General features: G+C 39.1%; 3 protein-coding genes across 3 annotated transcripts in view; 1 reads left to right on the top strand and 2 right to left on the bottom strand.

Annotated features, from left to right (window-relative positions):
* Positions 1-3804, bottom strand: part of dcaf6 (ddb1 and cul4 associated factor 6) — a gene marked incomplete at its 3' end in the record, with an annotated part of 32597 nt that extends 28793 nt beyond the window's left edge. Inside the window, exon 1 of the mRNA XM_079665790.1 lies at positions 3414-3804. Within this exon, the coding sequence (XP_079521916.1) occupies positions 3414-3510 (97 nt within the window). The 5' untranslated portion in view covers positions 3511-3804. The remainder of the gene's footprint in view (positions 1-3413) is intronic.
* Positions 3805-6571: 2767 nt separating this feature from the next.
* mpc2b (mitochondrial pyruvate carrier 2b) lies at positions 6572-12136 on the top strand. The gene is made up of 5 exons (XM_079667376.1): positions 6572-6929; positions 9243-9283; positions 9585-9669; positions 9871-9982; positions 11065-12136. The coding sequence occupies exons 1-5, from the start codon at positions 6836-6838 to the stop codon at positions 11144-11146; spliced, it is 414 nt and encodes a 137-aa protein (XP_079523502.1). The 5' UTR covers positions 6572-6835; the 3' UTR covers positions 11147-12136.
* Positions 12137-14673: 2537 nt separating this feature from the next.
* Positions 14674-18441, bottom strand: rpl24 (ribosomal protein L24). The gene is made up of 6 exons (XM_079663285.1): positions 18364-18441; positions 18162-18237; positions 16681-16791; positions 15768-15904; positions 14997-15060; positions 14674-14799 (listed from the first exon to the last, which is right to left on the bottom strand). Exons 1-6 carry the CDS (start codon positions 18366-18368, stop codon positions 14719-14721), a joined length of 474 nt encoding a protein of 157 aa, XP_079519411.1. The 5' UTR covers positions 18369-18441; the 3' UTR covers positions 14674-14718.
* Positions 18442-18454: the final 13 nt, after the last annotated feature.

Genomic DNA, 18454 nt, shown 5'->3' with positions numbered 1-18454 from the left:
ATCATGGCAGCGGTGAAACCAACAGCTTGTGTGTTCTGCAAGGTCATCATTTATGTCTTTCTCAATGAAGTCTGTTGGCTTTGACAAGAGCATGGACAGATAAGTTAGGAGGGTGTTTTTCTTGGTGGTTAAATAGATGATGCCGCTGCCTTAGACCCATCGCTGTACATTGCTTCGACTCCATGCCCAAAGTCTTTGTGTTTTCCAAACTGGGGGTGAACAGACCCCAATACACTGTCAGTAATACACTAACTATGGACAAGTACTTCATACATCCCCACTTCTAAACTTCTTAATATTCCTTTAAGATCAGAGCAAGCTATGGACGATTTCCTATAACCTCCCAGAAGTGTCCCTGGAATTCGATGTACACCTCTATTCGCTGCCCCCAGCCCCCCTACAGGAAGCTAAATATACCCTACAAGAGCTCCACACCATACATCACAGCAACTTTCCTCTACCCATAACACAATAACAGCTCGAACCATATCTCCTTCAAGCTATATGCAGCCCTGACTAAACCTCAGCGGCACCTGCCCCACCTCTACAGGCTTATAAATCTCCGGTCAACCCCTGTCAGGTGCCGAGTCTTTGACATGCCACAATGCAGACAATAAACCTCTCCGTCTCGCGTGCCAGTGGATCTGTCCTCCGTGTACACCGTGGTCATGTTGTATTCTCAGGTTGTTCTCTCACAGACAGACAGACAGACATCCGAAAAATCTCACTAATGAGGCCTAGCACTGTAAGTAAACTCAGACTATTGAGTTTAATCGTTTTTCCTTTAAGTTCAAAACATGAATGAATATTTGGGTTCATATTTATTCCTCTACTGTGACATGTCTTCATGCTTTAATGTTCAAAAAGCTCTTTATTCTTCTCATACTGCCTGTGCTGCAGCACCTCTTTTCACCCTCTGTCTGAAACCAGAGCCCAGTCTGCTCTGATTGGTTAGCTGGCTGGCTCTGTTGTGATTGGTGCGCGAACTTTACATAGTGATGTCACTTGGTTACAGAAGTCCATTTATATGCACAAAAACCTAAAGAAAACACTGCAGGAAAAGGGAAAACCCCACAAAGTATAAGAGGGTCCCTTGAAGACCATTTTATTCCACTGATTTAATAGTAACAGAATAATGCAAGTACACTTTTTCAAAAAGCTAATAATTTATAATTCTTAAAAATATTCAGACATTATAATTGTAAAATAGTCATTCCTAAATATGAAGAAAATAACATATTAATAAAACTACACAACTGAACAAAATAAATAACATGGAGTGTAGGGCTCTGTTTACCGAGATGTAGCAGGTCTGTGCAATAGCACGATAATGGGAGAGGAAACTTGGTAACTAAAGTGTTGGGGATTTATATAATCAATGCAACGCAGGAAGGAGGTCAGAATGACGATCGAGGTTGTGTCCATATATTGTACGATAAGTCGATAATGTAATTACTGTGACAGGCCCACTTGAGACACTTATAAACACCGCAGTGTCGTAACAAGATATATCAATATTTTTTTAATAAATAGGTGTGGAGTCGAGCCAGTACTATTTATAGTTGATCTGCTACGCTTGTCAAGAGACGCAACCGCCGTCGTCTATTCAATGTGGAAATATTCTATTTTAATAAACAGGTAAACAGTCAGTGGTGTTTTGATATAGTGGCCTGATATTCTGTATAATATTACATTATCTTTACTCCATATTACTTTACTTGCTTCGAATATTCTTGTGTCTGCTTTCATTGTCATTCAATTATAACAGCAATGAAAATAATCGACAAAAAAATGTTATCATCAATTACTCAACATCAATTTTCCCACCAAAAAAGAAGACAATGCTTCAGACTTGAGAAGTGAATATGGGAGTCTGTGGCTCAGCGGATAGTGCACTGAACTTCGAATCAGGGGATAGCAAGTTCGAGCCCCACTGCAGTCAGCATGTCGTTGTGTCCCTGAGACACTTCGCCCCAAATTCCTCCTGTGGGGATTGCCCACTGTACTGAATGTATGTAAGTCGCTTTGAATAAAAGCGTCTAACAAGTGACATGTAATGTAATGTAATAAATATTTACAAAAGCCTGAGAGCAATTTCTCATAAATTAAAAAGAATAAAACTGCATTAATGTGCAAAACAATGGAGTGTCTGAATGAGGAGATAATATCATTTTGATGTAGCTAATACTTTATGAAAAGCTGCACTATTAAGGATTAGAGCATAATGTGTAATCCTATGTCTCTACTGCTTCAGACTATCACGTATCCGCTTTAAGGGTACATATATGTTGCGTGCCGATTCGATCATATCCAACTCAAAATGTCAGAAACAAACATTTTAAAGCAAGCAAGTCCAAAGTGATGCCTTCAAATATTATTTTGTCAGTCCAAAACCCAGAGAAATGTAGTTTAATATAATAAGAAAAAGGAATAAATGTATACAAATTACAATAATGAGTTACATAAATAAGAATTAAAGAATCAAAATAATGGATGATAATGTTTCTGTCAACCAACTTATTAATAAGTCATTATTGATTAGTTCATCATCCATGGAAATGCATCCGTTCTATTGTGCAAAACAATGGACTATCTGAATAAAGGGATCTTTTTTTAAACACGTTTTGCTGTAGCTCATAAAAAGAGAGATGACAAAGGATTACATATAAAATGTAATCCTATATTTCTAGTCCTTTCACTACAACCTTGACATTAGATCGCATTCAGACTACATGTAGGCTGCAACTACTGAGTATTTTCATTTTCGATTAATCGACCGATTATTTTCTCGACTAATCATCCATAAAATGACAGAAAAAAAAGGTGAACATGTAAACACCCAGGTGTGAATACACAGGTATATTCAGCTTGTAATGCTAAACAAACAACAGAGGAACGCATGACATTATTTAAAAGGGATTTGAACATAATGTTATATCATTAAAATATAGTGTTATTTGTTTAAAAATACTTCGCCATTAATTATCTGTCAATCAATTAATCGATACGTCGTTGCAGATGGACTTTGCTGTACACCAGCTATGGAAAATGCGTCAACGCTACAGTGCAGAACAATAGAATATAGAGAAGAGAAATGGGATGTTATACATATTACCTAAGGACCATTGAGGATTGTAGAGAATATATACCCCCGTCTTTCCAGTGCTTTAGCTGTAGACTCGCACATCTCCGCTTCAACATGGATCAATTAAATGTCCTGCTGTGTTTACACTTTGCAGAAGCAGTAACTTAGCAGCTTTTATGTTATTAAATATAACCATAGTCATGTTGGGTCTAGCTGTCAGTGCGTGTGATTTAGTGGAGCTATACCTGCATCACACAATGTTAAAAATAAACACATGTTTTTCTTGTCGTCTCTTCTACGTTAGCATCAAAGTGTTTTTGTTTCTTACCTAAATAGTTGCTCCTGATGATGTTGGGCTCGTTGTATCCAATTAAACGTTTATTTACATCCCAAACCAGGTTTCCAGAGTAGGACATCGTGACCATAATATGTGGGGTTTAATTAACAATAACATTGAAACTAAGCTAACCCGTTCCTGTTGATGTCGCCTTGTTATCTGTCGTCTTTGCCACAGAGATCAGTCCCTGTGTGTCGGGAAAAAGCTAACGTTAGCTTGCGGTGAGACGACACTCAACGTCCGCATCACTGGAGGTTTAGCCCCGGCCGTTTTGTTGTCTCCGCGGTCCCCCCTGAGTTTACATCCGCTGCCCGCTGCTCTCTGCGCCGCTAACTGTCTGTCCTGCTAGCCTAGCCTGGTGGTTTGATTTCTTCTAGCAGGCAGCGGTCAGCTGTGTCCAAACATCGCGATAAACTGCGGGGTTTGACCGAGAGAGTGGGAGCGCTCGTTTTAGAGAGCAGGAAAGCTGACGAGGGCGGAGTGTAATCAGGAAAAGCTCAGAAAGTGTTAAAGCATGAAGCATTGTTGAAGAAAAAATAACACAAATCATTAGCCTTATTATTGAAAAGCATTAATAGGATAGGACAGTCTAAAAATACCAAGAAGTAAAAAGTCCTGGGTCAAAATGTCAGCCTTAAGTAAAAGTACAGAAGACCTAATCAGGTGTATTGACACAAAGGTGTATTGCACACATTAACATAGTAAGAGGAAGGAAATGTTATGCAAAGCAAAATGCAAAAACTATGTTTTAGTTCTTTATTGATGAAAGCATCACTTCACTTTTGTTTACACTATCTGTATTTATATTTGTTAAACTGCTAGTTTTTATAAATTGTATTATGACTATAATAATAATAATATATTTAATTTGTTAGCACTTTTACAGGTGCTCAAAGACGCTTTACAGATATAGTGAAGAGAAAAGAAAAGAAAGGAACAACAAATAAATATATAGTTAAAGTTAAGTCAAATAATACAAGAGTTTTTTTAAGGTGGTGAGGTCAGTGCAGTCTCTGATACCTCTGATGTGGGAGTGAGTTCCAGAGGGAGACGGCAGCGACGGAGAAGGCTCTGTCCCCCCAGGTCCGGTGATTGGTGCGGGTGGGGATGGATAGGAGGTTGGCAGTGATGAGCGGAGGCAGCAGGAGGAAGGGGTGTGGTGGTGCAGCAGGTCTGTGAGGTAAGGGGGGGGGGCTGATTGTTGAGGGCTTTGTGAGTAATGAAGAGGACTTTGAAGTTGATTATTTGACGGTCGGGGAGCCAGTGGAGGTTCTGGAGGACGGGAGTGATGTGGTCTCGGGAGCGGGTGTGGGTGAGGGTGAGGAGGCGGGCAGCAGAGTTCTGGATATGTTGGAGTTTATTGAGGAGGTTGGATGGTATGCCATAGAGAGGATGCTATTGCAGGAGTCGAGTCGTGATGTGATGAATGCATGAATCAGGGTTTCAGCAGCAGAGGAGGAGAGTGATGGGCGGAGACGGGCAATGTTTTTGAGGTGGAAAAAGGCGGACAGATGACATGACCCTGACAGACCCTTTAATTTAATACCATCTTTGTAAGGCAAGGCAAGGCAAGTTTATTTATATAGCACTTTTCAACATAAGGCAATTCAAAGTGCTTTACAAAAAATGAAAGAAATTAAGAAAATGGCATTTAAAATCAGTCATTAAAAATAAAAGTTAATAAAATAAACATTAAAAGAAAAAATACATGGATAAAAGTTACAGTGCAGTCTGATATATGAATAGTTCAATTAAAAGCAGCGACAAAAAGAAAAGTCTTCAGCCTGGATTGAAAAGTAGTCAAAGTTGCAGCGGACCTGGAGGTTTCTGGGAGTTTGTTCCAGATATTTGGAGCATAAGAACTGAATAACTGCTTTACCATGTTTAGTTCTGACTCTGGGGACAGAAAGCTGACCCGTCCCTGAAGACCTGAGAGATCTGGATGGTTCATAATTTAGCAGGAGGTCAGAAATGTATTTTGGGCCTAAACCATTCAGTGCTTTATAAACCAGCAGCAGTATTTTGAAATATATTCTTTGACACACAGGAAGCCAGTGTAAAGACTTCAGAACAGGAGTGATGTGATCCACTTTCTTAGTGTTGGTGAGGACTCGAGCAGCAGCGTTCTGAATCAGCTGCAGCTTTCTAGGCTCGTAGCCTTTTAGAATCAGAATCAGAATTCCTTAATTTACATTGTAACAGCATTATAGATAGAGATTAAAAAATAAATATAACACACTATTAGATAACAAAAAATGCTTGCACATAGTATTTAAAATAAAATATAATTATTATCTCTGGCGTCTCACATTCTGTATTTAAAAATAAGTAAATTAAATAAACCAGTGGGGCACAGTCATGCAGGGTATAACAGTTGGCTACTTGGTGGTTATACAGCAAAGTGAACAGTTGTAAGTGCCTTTTTATTTAAAGTGTAAATACAATTAAACGGATTGTTTGGTATACAGCTGGTTTTTAGACTTTTCCTCTTTGTAGACTAGTCCTCTGAAGAAAGGACTGGATTAACCTGTTGGGGCTGTTGTGCGTTGTAAGAGGGCCAGAATATCAGGTTATAACCACAGAACCCGCTGAAATCGTACTTTATTACAGGTTTTACAGCCTCAATGAAATCATACTTCAAAGTTAAGCAATACAATAACTTATCTGCATATCATAATATAACAACACAAACTTTTGCAAGGAAAACCCTGGATCATCATTCAAATCTTATGTTGATATTTTAAAGAACAAGATAAATATATAAGGAAAACATCTAATAGACTATTTAAAATTCTAGGGTAAGTGTTTTGTTGGATAACAAATATGATATTCTAGAAATGTTAAAGTAAAAAAGAAATTGTAAACAATATTATTAATAAAAAACGATTCATGGCAGTGGGGTCTGTGACTATAACTTTGAGAATTAATGTTATGTGTTGTTGAGGGCTTTTGCAAACCTGAACCGACTACACTATTTTATTTGTCTACTTAATTACTTGTTAATGCGTTGATTCATATCCACCCAGTCGAGCTACGCCGTGCAGGAAAAGTAGCAATTCTTTCTAAACCAACCATACCGGGATTCTGAACGGACCGACCAATGAGGACAGAGGAAACATGTAGCCCCGCCCCTCGCGAGGTTGGTAGGTTGCATCGTGCAGAAAGTCACCTCGTCGGTCAGACAGAAGCTAGCGGCGCTAACATGCTCACAGTGTTTCCTAGGGAAGGTCGAAAGTAGGATAGCGTCATCCATTCATATCCTTCAAGCTTCCTGCTATCAATTTACTGGACACCATCCTCCAAGTAAGCAAAGGAACACTTTTATTTTAAAAAGTCTGTGGCTTTTTAAAGAAAGATTCTTAGCTTCCTCACCTCTTTAGCGAGCTAGCTTCTGTCAGTTTCCCAATACAGTCATGGCTGCACTGAGAGCCTCCTATCACCGGATTTTGGACAAGATCGAGCACAAACTGCCCGCAAAACTGAGACCCCTGTACAACCACCCAGCAGGTAAGGTAGAGTTTATTATCCGGCTGTTTGGTTAGAGGACTGGGTCTGTGTTTGAATGTACGCATCTCCATAATCCTTCATCAAACATCAGCTCTGCTTGTACTTGATGTTAGACTGTATTGAGGTCATTGTTTTGATGGGAGAGCAGCTCAGTCTGTGAACAACAGCTGGGTTTATGACAGGAAAAGTATGAAGTTTATTGTGGTATTAAGTTGTGTATTTCTGAGGTACCACAACCCAAGTATACTGGATCTTATGTAAGGGTGCTAATACATGTTGGAAGGTTTTTTAGGATTATTTATTGTGCCAAACAACAGATGCAGTGTACAAATATCACTTATTTTAAACGTTATGATAACAGTGTTTCTACTTTTGTACATTTAAAATATAACTAGGTCAGTTCCGTGTTCAAGAGGCTACATTTCTTAATTTAACCCCATATTTGAGTTTTTCTTATTTAATCTAAACGTTGTTTTTAGTTATCTTTATTTAAACGGTATGGTTGATTGTAGTGAGCCACCAAAAACAGGAAGAAATAAACCATTTTAAATGTTAAAAAAATATACAAAAATCTAGTTACATTTTAGCCACTTGCATGTTATTGTCATCAGAATAACTAAAGTAGATGACCCAAAACATTGACAATGACTGTTTATAGTCTCGTCTCATGATGATGAAGTAATTATTAAACAGTTGAATCTTATCTTATGTTCATACTAAAGATATCATTAACTATGACTGGGCTGCAGCTTCCAATTATTAAGATAACATTAGAGCCTTTATTGAGCCCTAGAGGGAACAAATGGTTTCGCAGCAGCAGAGTATGCATTCATAGATCAAGCAAATCAATAACCTAACCTAAACCTAACCCTGCCCCTGGTACACAAAACTAAAATAGACTAAACGATACAAAAGCGATTTGAATACAAAAACAAAATAAAATGTACAAAATACAAGGAAACACAGTGGTGTGTAAAGTCACACAGTTTATAGCATATTATAAAATGATATAGTATCAATCTGTGTACAGGCTTTCTGTTTGCTTTCTTCGGTCCAGAGCACTATAACACATGAACTACCAGAGAGAAAGCAGCTAATATTCACATTTTAAAAAGCTGAATTAAATGATTATTGCTTGATTAGATTTCTTTGTATTGTAAAAATGTTTACCAAATAAATCCCTGGCTTAATACACTTATTGTTCTACATCTAATCATGATTCAGCATAATGAATGTGTGTTAGTTTCCTTATATAACATTGCACATTGAAGGAACAGTTAAAAAAGTTATAATACAGAAACCCTGTAATAATCCTTGAAGCTTGTCAACTAGGTCAAACTTATTATTGTAAAAACCCCTCTCAGTATAATGCAAAACACTTAACATCACCACAAACAGTCACTCTGCTCTATATCGGCCTGAGCTAAACACTATAACCTTCATGGAAGTGGGATTTGTTGCATTAGACTTCATTATGTTTGTATAGGAATATATAACACATTCAGCGTGTTGCACTTGCACACACATTCAGATCTGTTAAAACCTGACCTTAACTACAGAGATTAAGAAATCAGTCTGTGCGTCACAGGGTCAGACTGATCTCTGTTGTGTCTGTAAGGCTGCTGCAGAACTCGTTGTCAAGGACGACAGTTTTCAGAGCAGGTATGAAGGAGACCAAACCACCCCCCCACCCCCCCCCTGATGATTTACAGGCAAAAGACGTCCAACTTTGTGTTTAGCCTGCAGCATGAATATGAGGGCAGATCATGGCAGAGTCCAGACCTGCAGCTCTTTATGCTCCTGTGAATTTGACCTTTCATAAGTTAATTAAGTTTATGCGAGTCCCACACAGATGGTTAGTTTACAAAAAACTAATATTATAAGTAGTGATATCACAAGTTTGGAAACCTGGTAGGAGGATTAGCTACACTAGGGGGGAAGTGTCCCTTAACTCTTACTATATTATTTGTACATCAACGCTTATACATGACCTTCCATATTTCATATTGTTTATTCATATTTCCTGGTATGGTATCCACCTGATGATATGATATGTTGTTTTATTGCAATATGTTGCTGTCCTTAAGTTTATTGCCGTGTTGAATATCAGGTTTGTTTGGAATTGCTTATTGTTGTAAAGCAAAATATAGAGACCTAGTTCAAGTTGTTCCAAAAACAATGCCATCGTGTATCTGACACTCTGGCCTGACCCCAAACTCCAGGAGAAAGTTTATCTGTGAAATCCCACCAAATAATTCAACATCCACTGTGGCCCAAATGTCACGTTTCCATCTTGCTTTGTTTGTATTTCAGGTCCAAAGACAGTGTTTTTCTGGGCTCCAGTGTTTAAATGGGTAAGTGCATTAATCACAGGTTATATCAGTTCAAAGTTCAAACCATGCGTTATGTTTTGGTACTTGAATACTTTCAGGGGCCTGAAGATGATCTTATAAAGTAAACCGTTCAGAAGAAAATCATCATACGTTTGTACTGCAGACATGTGTGTTTCTGCTCTCCTGTGCAGCTATTTATATCCCAACTCAATTGGGGTCAAGCACCAAACACGCCATCATTGTGTAATATATAGTCTTATCAAATACAAATGATATGTTTACATACAGTGAATACAAACAACATGTTCTCTTTCCTCTGCAGGGTCTGGTTGGAGCTGGTCTGGCTGATATGAGTCGGCCAGCAGACAAACTTAGTCTCTCCCAGTCTGGAGTGCTGACAGCCACAGGTAACAATACATCCATTTTATTTATCAAAATGATCAGTTCAGTGTTCAGAGAATGTGATCAATGTGTGCTAAAGGTTCTCTGATGCTTCTGCTGTTGCAATATGTCTCTTCAAACAACTCTTATCTGTCACTGCTTTGCCAACACACAGGCTGTTTCCATCAGTGGTGTGCATAACCTTCACTCCCCTGTCCCTCCACCAGGCCTGATCTGGTCCAGATACTCGCTGGTGATCACCCCGAAGAACTGGAACCTGTTTTGTGTCAACTTCTTCCTCGGCGCCGCAGGATCCTCCCAGCTCTACCGGATCTGGAGGTTTGTGTTGTTGTGCTTAACTTAAAGGGGCCTTATCTCGGGTAATACCAATCTAATGATCGATACGTGATAAGCGCACAGTAGCACTAGTGGTCAATTCATTCCTTGCCTATTGCTGATTATAAAACATGGCCACAAGTTAATGTTTCGGTGCACTGCAGCTGATTCAGTAGTGAAGGTATAACACACGCTAGCTGTCATGTGTGCTTTGTTTCTATGTCAACAACTAACTGAACTCCTGAGGGGAAATGAGAAGAAACATTTTCCATAAAGAGTAGAAATCATGTTGAATGCTGGTTATGAAATCATTACCTCAAACCAAATTAAAAGTCCTGGAGAACAAGCTAAAGATAAAACATTGAATATAAAATAAATACTATAATATTAATAAAAAACTAAAGAGGAAATATGCACATTTTCAGGTTCATATTTGTATGTAGTGCCTCTCCTGGGACATGTCTAAAGCTTTAATGTTCAACAAGCTCTTTATTTTCCTCATACTGCCTGTGCTGCAGCACCTCTTTTCACCCTCTGTCTGAAACCAGAGCCCAGTCAGCTCTGATTGGTTAGCTGGCCGGCTCTGTTGTGATTGGTCAACCGCTTAGAGACGTCCCGCCCCTTAGCCTATAATGTGTTTGAGCGCTAGCCCATAGAAGCGCAAGTGTTGCATAGTGATTTCACTATTTTACTAAAGTAAACAAAGGAGTCCAATGGAGGTGCCTCAGGCAGAGAGAAACTCCCTCTAGAGGAACATGCACAGAAACCTATAAACTAACTAGGGCTGTGCATTTAATCGTATTTTAATCGCAAATACGATTTTGGCCTGCCACAATTACGAAAACAACATAATCGGAAAAAAATATTATTTTGCTTTGCTAGGTTGTGACAGTGCACTACAACATATTTGATCTAATTTATTTTAGTCAAACGGTAAGGTTAGGCAGGCACCGTGAGTTGCTATGGAAACAGAATGCTGAGAGAAACGATTTTCAACGGTTCTCTCGCTTAGTTTTTAGCTGGTTAACAAACAAAACACACTTTAATTTCTCACAACTTCTACTTGATCATTTGTTTCCTCATAGGTTCCACCAGGATAAGAAGGCAGAGGATAAGAAGGCAGAGGAGGAAAAGGCGCAAAAGGCCCTCGAGGCTCCGGAGTCCTGAGAGCTTCATCCTGATTCCACGCTGCGCTTCCTTCAGGGGACTGAAGCGGAGACTTCACTCCCCTCCATCATCTCCTCGTCGTCCCGTGTCAACACCCTGCCATAACCCTCCTTATACCACATTACGCCTGTCCCTGTTGGAAATGTGCACTTTCCCTCAAGTTTCACATTTCCTCAGGTTTTTAAAAAAACAAACAAGACAGACATTTTTTTTTTAACTGTAGTCAACACACACTCAAGAAATGTGGTCATTAACGCACAAGTTACCCACTTGTTAAACAACTTATGATTGTACATTCTTGAATTTAAGTTCATGCTTTATGTCTCGTGCACCACTTGGGAAGTTTTTGCATTTTTAACACCATTTTTTTTACGAGTAGCAATCAGTACCTCATGCAATCATTTCCCAAAAAATTTGAACTCTTCGGGTTTGTGTTGAACGTAGTTTAAAGGGATGTGTTCTCCAAATGAAATTAAGGATTCATCACAGTAACCTCTCCATTTACCTATTTATAATTAGATTGTGATTATTAGGTCAATTTTGATTACCATGTAATGATTCCTTCCATTTTAATGGCTTTTAATCTGTGTGAGCAAATCATTATTTATTAATCACTTGATGAAAACAAATATCTCTAGCTGTATAGAGAGATTGCTGTTATTTTTTCTGATTATTTATCAGGACTGCTTGAACCAATGCCACATATTTAACCTGTGCAACTTTTTATTGATTGTTACAGAGTCGGCTAGCACCACTGAAATGCTATCGGCTCTTTATCAGAACAAGGTGTTATATATATATTTTGTAACTATAGTGTTTTATTTGACACGTTTCTACTATAGTTAAAATTATAAATTTTAATCCCCTGAATATTTGAGCAATAACTGGTGTCATCACTTTAAAATATGTCTGTGTCTGCTGACTGTTTGAACAAATGGCACTTTGACGGTCGGTCATACTATGTCCTCCTAATAAAGCCTCTTTAACACCTGCCGTATTCACATCTCGTACATATTAGGTGACGTAAGCCAAAGTGGGGAGAGCTTTAAAGATTAGTTGATTCAAAGGTCAACCTAGCACATGGAAGTTAGTTTAATTTACAGGATTAGTTAAATACAAGTAGTCAAACATGTCTTCAGTAGATGCAGCTGATTCTTTTAATTATTGATAAATCTGCTTACTTTCATGATTCATGTTTGTCTTTAAAAGAAAAACTAAGGGCTATTGCAGTTTCTGAAGGCAAGTGGATCATTTAAGTAGTTTTAAAATGTGTTGTCAAACAAAAATATTCTATAGTATATCATTTTTAAATAATTTCAAAAAACAGGGACTAGCACAAAATAAATCAGTTGCAAGGTGCTTGTGAAGTTTTTCTGGAATGTTACCCCCTCTCAAACCCACTTACATATAATTGATAGAAAACCTCCATAAACTATGTTTTGTTAAAAGTCTAGGCAAATCTTAAATGTCACTTATCTTTTTGGTAGACTTAAAATGTTAAAACCAAACAAAAACATGCATTTTGTAGATGTGCCCCAAAACAGATTTTGATCTAAACATTTGAAGCCCTAAAAATATACATCACCACTGGTGTAATTTAAAGTCAACTGTTCAGGCGAAAGGCTTTAAACAGATGTGCGTCTCGAGCTATGTGGTTATTTCTAGTGTAAACCATTAACCTTTATTACAGCCCCAGTGCTTTCAGAGCAGTTTACAGCTAACGTCAGATAATATGAAACGTTGTCGCCCTCTGCTGCTCACTGTCAGCACTACAGTTGCACAATGTAGATTATTCCCAGCAGCTAAGGTACCGCATACTTCTAAACCTTTGCACAATGACAATCTTATTGCCTTAAGAATTTGCTGGTCTTCCCAGTTACAGTATATTTAAATTCAGTGATGCAAACACAGGTATGGTGAAAAAAGAGATAACTATTCGAAGCAGGAAAAAAACCGCGTAATATACCATCTGACAAAGGCCTGTGCTATGATGCTTCAATTAACTGGCTATTCTTTATAATATACTCAGATCAATAGGAGACAGAGATGTTAAGTTATAAATCAAGGGTTTTTATTATTATTTACAGCAGGGGTGGGGAACCTTTTTCCTTTCAATTTTTACAACATCCTCCGAGGGCCGTACAAATTATTGAACTCAACCTCTGCTTAAAAAAAATAAAATCACAGCCAATTAATTTGGCCTTTCTTTCATGCTGTGCAAAGAAAAAGCAACCTCTTGATCCAGATATCTTACTATGACTCGCGCATGCATGCATGTGCACGGTGTGGCATGACCACCAAAACTGAAAGATATGGACACAAGATGTGTGCAAATGTATTTAGTATCCATGTGAACATGATTTAAGTGGGGGGGACCTAACCTCCTCTAGGGGGGTCTGGGGGCATGCTCCCCCGGGAAGCTTTTTTTTTTTAAATATTGAAGTTAAAAGCATCAATCTGGTGCACTTTCAGAGCAACATGAGGAGATCTATGGATACATCTCTCAACACCCATTTGAAACAGAACTGTAAGCAGATTTTCTTTTTGGATATTTTACAAATCACTTATTTTTAACAACTTTTTTGTTACTGTCATATAGTATTTTATACCTGTTTTTCATTTAGTCTCTAATGTCTCATTAATAAGTATAATGATCATATCAAGGTGTGCCTTAACCTCACTGAGCTGAGGTTATTTGAGCCTCTCAGGAGAGAGCTCTCTTCCACCTGGTTGTAGAAAAGCTCTTTAAATTCGTTAGCATAGCTAGCTAACCAGATGCTAATAACAACAGATCGCCACTGTGCTTACAACTAAAGACACAGCCACGCAAACACTGCAGCATGTGTACAGCTCCTTATGGGTACTGCAATATTTGAAGAGCTGGAGCGGCTTTCCGGTGCTCTCCGTAAGCACGTCTAGTCTACACTCCTTTCAGACGAGACATAGCCAAGTGAAGACACGTTACGCTCGTGTTGTGTTCAAGGAACCTGTCCTTGGCCAGGAAAAACAGGCACTCGCTTGTTTAATTATTTTGCGATCTAGATTTCTTCTTCTTTTTTGAAGTGAGAAGTTGTCCGTCAGTCGGACGGACTAACGGACGGACCCCCCCCCCCCCCCCCCCAAAACGAAAACTCTTCGGTTCTCCACGAATTACACAAGTCACCCAAAGCAGCGTTAAAAAAGCGGGAGGCGCCGAAAAGCGACTAATTTGCATCACTGTAAATTGTAGTAGCTTGGGGACTCTTAAGCATCAGTTGAATTCAGTGGTTTGATACCGGCATACAGCAGAGGGATCATTAGATTAAAATAGGCAGATTATGGTTCGGTGGAGCTTGATGACCTCATAACGCCTTTGTCCCTATACATGTCATGATTTTCTTCCCCAAGACTACATTTAGCAAGAAAGGAAAATTCTGTTCTGAGATCTGTCCCGTTCATACTTTGGTGTTTAACATTACAACTTTTAATTTCACAATTTTCTCATAGGTATAGCCAGGATTTTTGATAAAAGAAAAATCACAAATATGTTGGTTAAACAAAAATGTTTTATTCACAACGCAAATGAAACGGGTTTAGCGTTTTCCACCGACACGGGGTGCGTTGATCTTCATCGTCTTGGCGACCTTGGGCTTCTGTGCAGTCTTGGCAGCCGACTACAGAAAGAAATACAGAAAATAGTTACAAATGCTCATAAAACATAAGGTTGCTCAATAATCAAGGGAATACTAGGGAGCAGCCTAACAATATCTTAACTATGTGATTCATAACTTTGAAACAATATAGCATCCAACATATATTGATGAAGGGATACAACTAAAAACAGCTCTATCTGTACGGCTTCAGATCTTACCTTTGCACTGGCGGCAGCAGGCTTCTTTGTTGCTGCCTTTGCCTTCTTGACCTCCTTGGCAGCCCTGATAGAAACAAGAGAAACAATCAGCCAAACTGAACAAGGAGAATATTTGCATACCATCTTCTGTCATCATGTAATCTTAATATTGGACAAGATTGCTGAAAATAGATCCAACTAGAGATCCAATCACAGCAATAACAACAACGCATTGTCGAAAACAAACAAGTTGTGTCAATAGTTCCAAAATAAGGCAGAGATGTTTTTGTTGACAGGTTTTGATGGTAATTTCCTAGACACCATTGTACTTCATTGATAAGCGATTCCAGAAGAGCGTTTCAAGCTAAAACAAATGTGCTTTAAGTAATGCTGCAGAAATAACCATCAAAACAAAGAGCCAATATTGTTTCTTAAAAAATAAAAACACATTCTAAGAGCAATTCTTTTTTTTCCTCGTCCACTTGAAAGATTGATGACATTAATCAATTTAAATGCTACAACCTACAGTTTAACTGACCTCTTCAGAATTGATATAATGTGAGGTTCTTAGATGTCCTTTAAAAGGTTGCAAAATGACAGCTGTTTGCAGGGCTAGCAGGGGCAGATTACCACGAGATGGCCGACAAAAGTTGACTCAAATTCCACAATTATAACTTTGTGATGTCTGTCCTGCTAAAGTGATGACCCCTTCATGTTTAAGTTATTCAGCCTGATTCAAGAGCAACCAAGAAACTGGACTAATCTTAGATAAAAGCATGTTTGTGTCCTCACCTGATGGCCTGCTCCCTCTGGGCCTTGCGGACCTCTGGCTTCTGGTTCCTCTTAGCCATGATCTCGGCCAGGGAGGCCCCAGTGATGGCCCTCTGGAACTTCACTGCACGACGGGTACGCTTCTTTGCGATCTCTTCCTGTTAACACATGACAAAAACCAACATTACCAACATGCCCACCTTCTGTTCACTGAACCACCTGAACAGGATCCTACATAACGAGTAGTTTGCATAAAACATGCTGCGTTGAATCAGTAAACCTGCTACCCGATGGAGGTAAAAGCCGTGAACTGAACCACGACACTTTCTGATCACAAACTGCAGTCTACCTCTTTGCAGAAAGTTACCAACACTTGCATGTCTAGACTTTACTTTTAAAGGTTGGAATTCACTATTTTTCAAAATAGCAACATTCAATATATTTCTAAGCAAGTTGTAGAGACCCAATGTGTCATTGAATCAGACGGCACATAATACAGTCTGAGTTGAGAATGATGTAGCATGTAGGAGAATTTGGAGGCTGGCCAATGGAGAAATGTCATTTAAGACGTCAAGGACCAGTACTATGACCTCCTGTTGCTCTATGGCTGCGGGTGTGGAGTGAGCACTGCTGCCCAGCCTGCAAAACGCAGTCAGGCAACAGCACATGACACAGATCGACACCATGCACACCGTTCACCCTCAGCCAAAGTGACGAGTAAATGAAACCGATCAATCAATATGGTTTTGTAAAGCCAAATTAAAATCCCTATGTGTTGCACACAACATGTAAGTAGTGCCTTTTGCAACTGATAAAAGAATAAGTAACCAGCCAAATATCTGCACCAGACTATAACTTGTTCATCCAACAGTGCAGCATTAGAGCTTTAAATCCCACCACCACGGTGCTGAAAACAGTGAAGCCTGTTACTTACAGACTGGCCCTTCTTGTGCTTGCGTCTGTACAGCACAGTCCAGTTAATCTGTCTGGGATTCCTCTTGGCCAGGAACGCAGACTCACATTTGCCATTCAGAAACTGAAACACCTAACGAGAACAGGAACAAAAGTAACATTTTTAGACCACCAGTTTACAAATTGCTATAGACACTCACAGGTTTACTTTAGAATGGGCAATGGAGTGAGATTTCAGACATGGATCATCATTTCAAAGCACTAATCACAGATCAAACGTTAACATCTACAACATTTGACATTGTAAAAGGATTGTTGATAGAAAGTAGCACACATGCCAGTTATGTTAGTGGGGGGCTGCTTTGAGAGCACATCAACTCATTTATAGCAATGATGTATGTATAAGAATTCCCCACTGTGGGACAAAAAGGATTTCTGATCATAAATATTACATAACGTTGGCATTCTCATACAGTTTAAAGGTAAATTGTATATTATATTCATGTGAAGCATCCTGTGCATGCCATTTCCTTTTTGTAAAGCACTAAGAAGTGTATTTCTTGTATGAAAGATGCTTTAATAATTTCCTGGGTGTATAGTACATAGTGCTGCAATTTTCTTAACATACCGATACCATAGTGACAGGTTGGATGGCTAAGGTAGTTAGGAGTTGCTTCAAATCCTCAAGGCAATGAGAAAGTTACCAACCCTTGCATGTTTAGACTAGAATTTTAAAGGTTGGAATTCACGATATTTCAAAGTAGCAGCATTTAACATATTTCTAAGAACGTTGTAGAGACCCAATGTGTCATTGAATCAGACGGCACATAATACAGTCTGAGTTGAGAATGATGTAGCGTGTAGGAGAATTTGGAGGCTGGCCAATGGAGAAATGTCATTTAAGACGTCAAGGACCAGTACTATGACCTCCTGTTGCTCTATGGCTGCAGGTGTGGAGTGAGCACTGCTGCCCAGCCTGCAAAACGCAGTCAGGCAACAGCACATGACACAGATCGACACCGTGCACACCGTTCACCCTCAGCCAAAGTGACGAGTAAATGAGACTGATCATCAGATCAATCAATATGGTTTTGTAAAGCCAAATAAAAAATCCCTGTGTTGCATACAACATGCAAGTAGTGACAGTTATGTCACTTATGTTATCAACATTTCCAAGCTCTACAACTGTTCTGAATGAACACAACAACAACACAGCCGCCTCAGACCGACAAAAAAGCGGCACATTAACAGAATTAGTACATTGTTATGTTACTATGCTGTAGCGCCATCAGTTAACGCTAGCAGCTAAAGCTAGCATGTTTCATAGCACTCAATGTAGCCGACTGGGCCTACTATACTCCAGGCAGTGTTGCTAGGTTATAAACTCTAATATTGGGCGACAAAGACAGCAAAAATAAAAGTTCAAATGCGACGAATTTTACTTCACACCGTATCTATGGCAAGGCAGCTGGAAACCGGTTTCGTGTTGAATGGTTAACGTACCTTTCCATCTATCCTGGCGTATCGGCGGCCATGGCCGGGATATATTTTATACCCGCTGAAACTGCACAACTCGACCCTGAAAACAAGAAATACAAGGCATCACTAAAAGAAAAGGGTACACCGTACGGGTTAATGTATATAAAAGCGTTATAACGTTTATTTAAGCGTTGAGATGGCATTTGATATTATTCTGTACACTCACTTCATGATGGCTACGAGAGGGCACAAAACCGGAAAGAAAGATGACGGCGGCGGAAACGGAATTGGTAAGAAGGAGAATTGGTATTTATGAA

Source organism: Notothenia rossii, assembly GCF_949606895.1.
Source record: "Notothenia rossii genome assembly, chromosome: 2".
Classification (NCBI taxonomy): Eukaryota; Metazoa; Chordata; class Actinopteri; order Perciformes; family Nototheniidae; genus Notothenia; species Notothenia rossii.
Note: the sequence above shows the minus strand (reverse complement) of the source record. Positions and strands in the feature narration are given on the sequence as shown.

What these genes read in the sequence shown, in the direction of transcription:
- mpc2b (XM_079667376.1), top strand. Translation starts at nt 6,836, where the DNA reads ATGGCTGCACTGAGAGCCTCCTATCACCGGATTTTGGACAAGATCGAG. An exon ending in GGGCTCCAGTGTTTAAATGG is followed by an intron (nt 9,284 to 9,584) that starts GTAAGTGCATTA and finishes TTTCCTCTGCAG; the next exon opens with GGTCTGGTTGGAGCTGGTCT. An exon ending in TGGAGTGCTGACAGCCACAG is followed by an intron (nt 9,670 to 9,870) that starts GTAACAATACAT and finishes TCCCTCCACCAG; the next exon opens with GCCTGATCTGGTCCAGATAC.
- rpl24 (XM_079663285.1), bottom strand. An exon ending in AGCACAAGAAGGGCCAGTCT is followed by an intron (nt 15,905 to 16,680) that starts GTAAGTAACAGG and finishes ATGTGTTAACAG; the next exon opens with GAAGAGATCGCAAAGAAGCG. An exon ending in CAGAGGGAGCAGGCCATCAG is followed by an intron (nt 15,061 to 15,767) that starts GTGAGGACACAA and finishes TGTTTCTATCAG; the next exon opens with GGCTGCCAAGGAGGTCAAGA.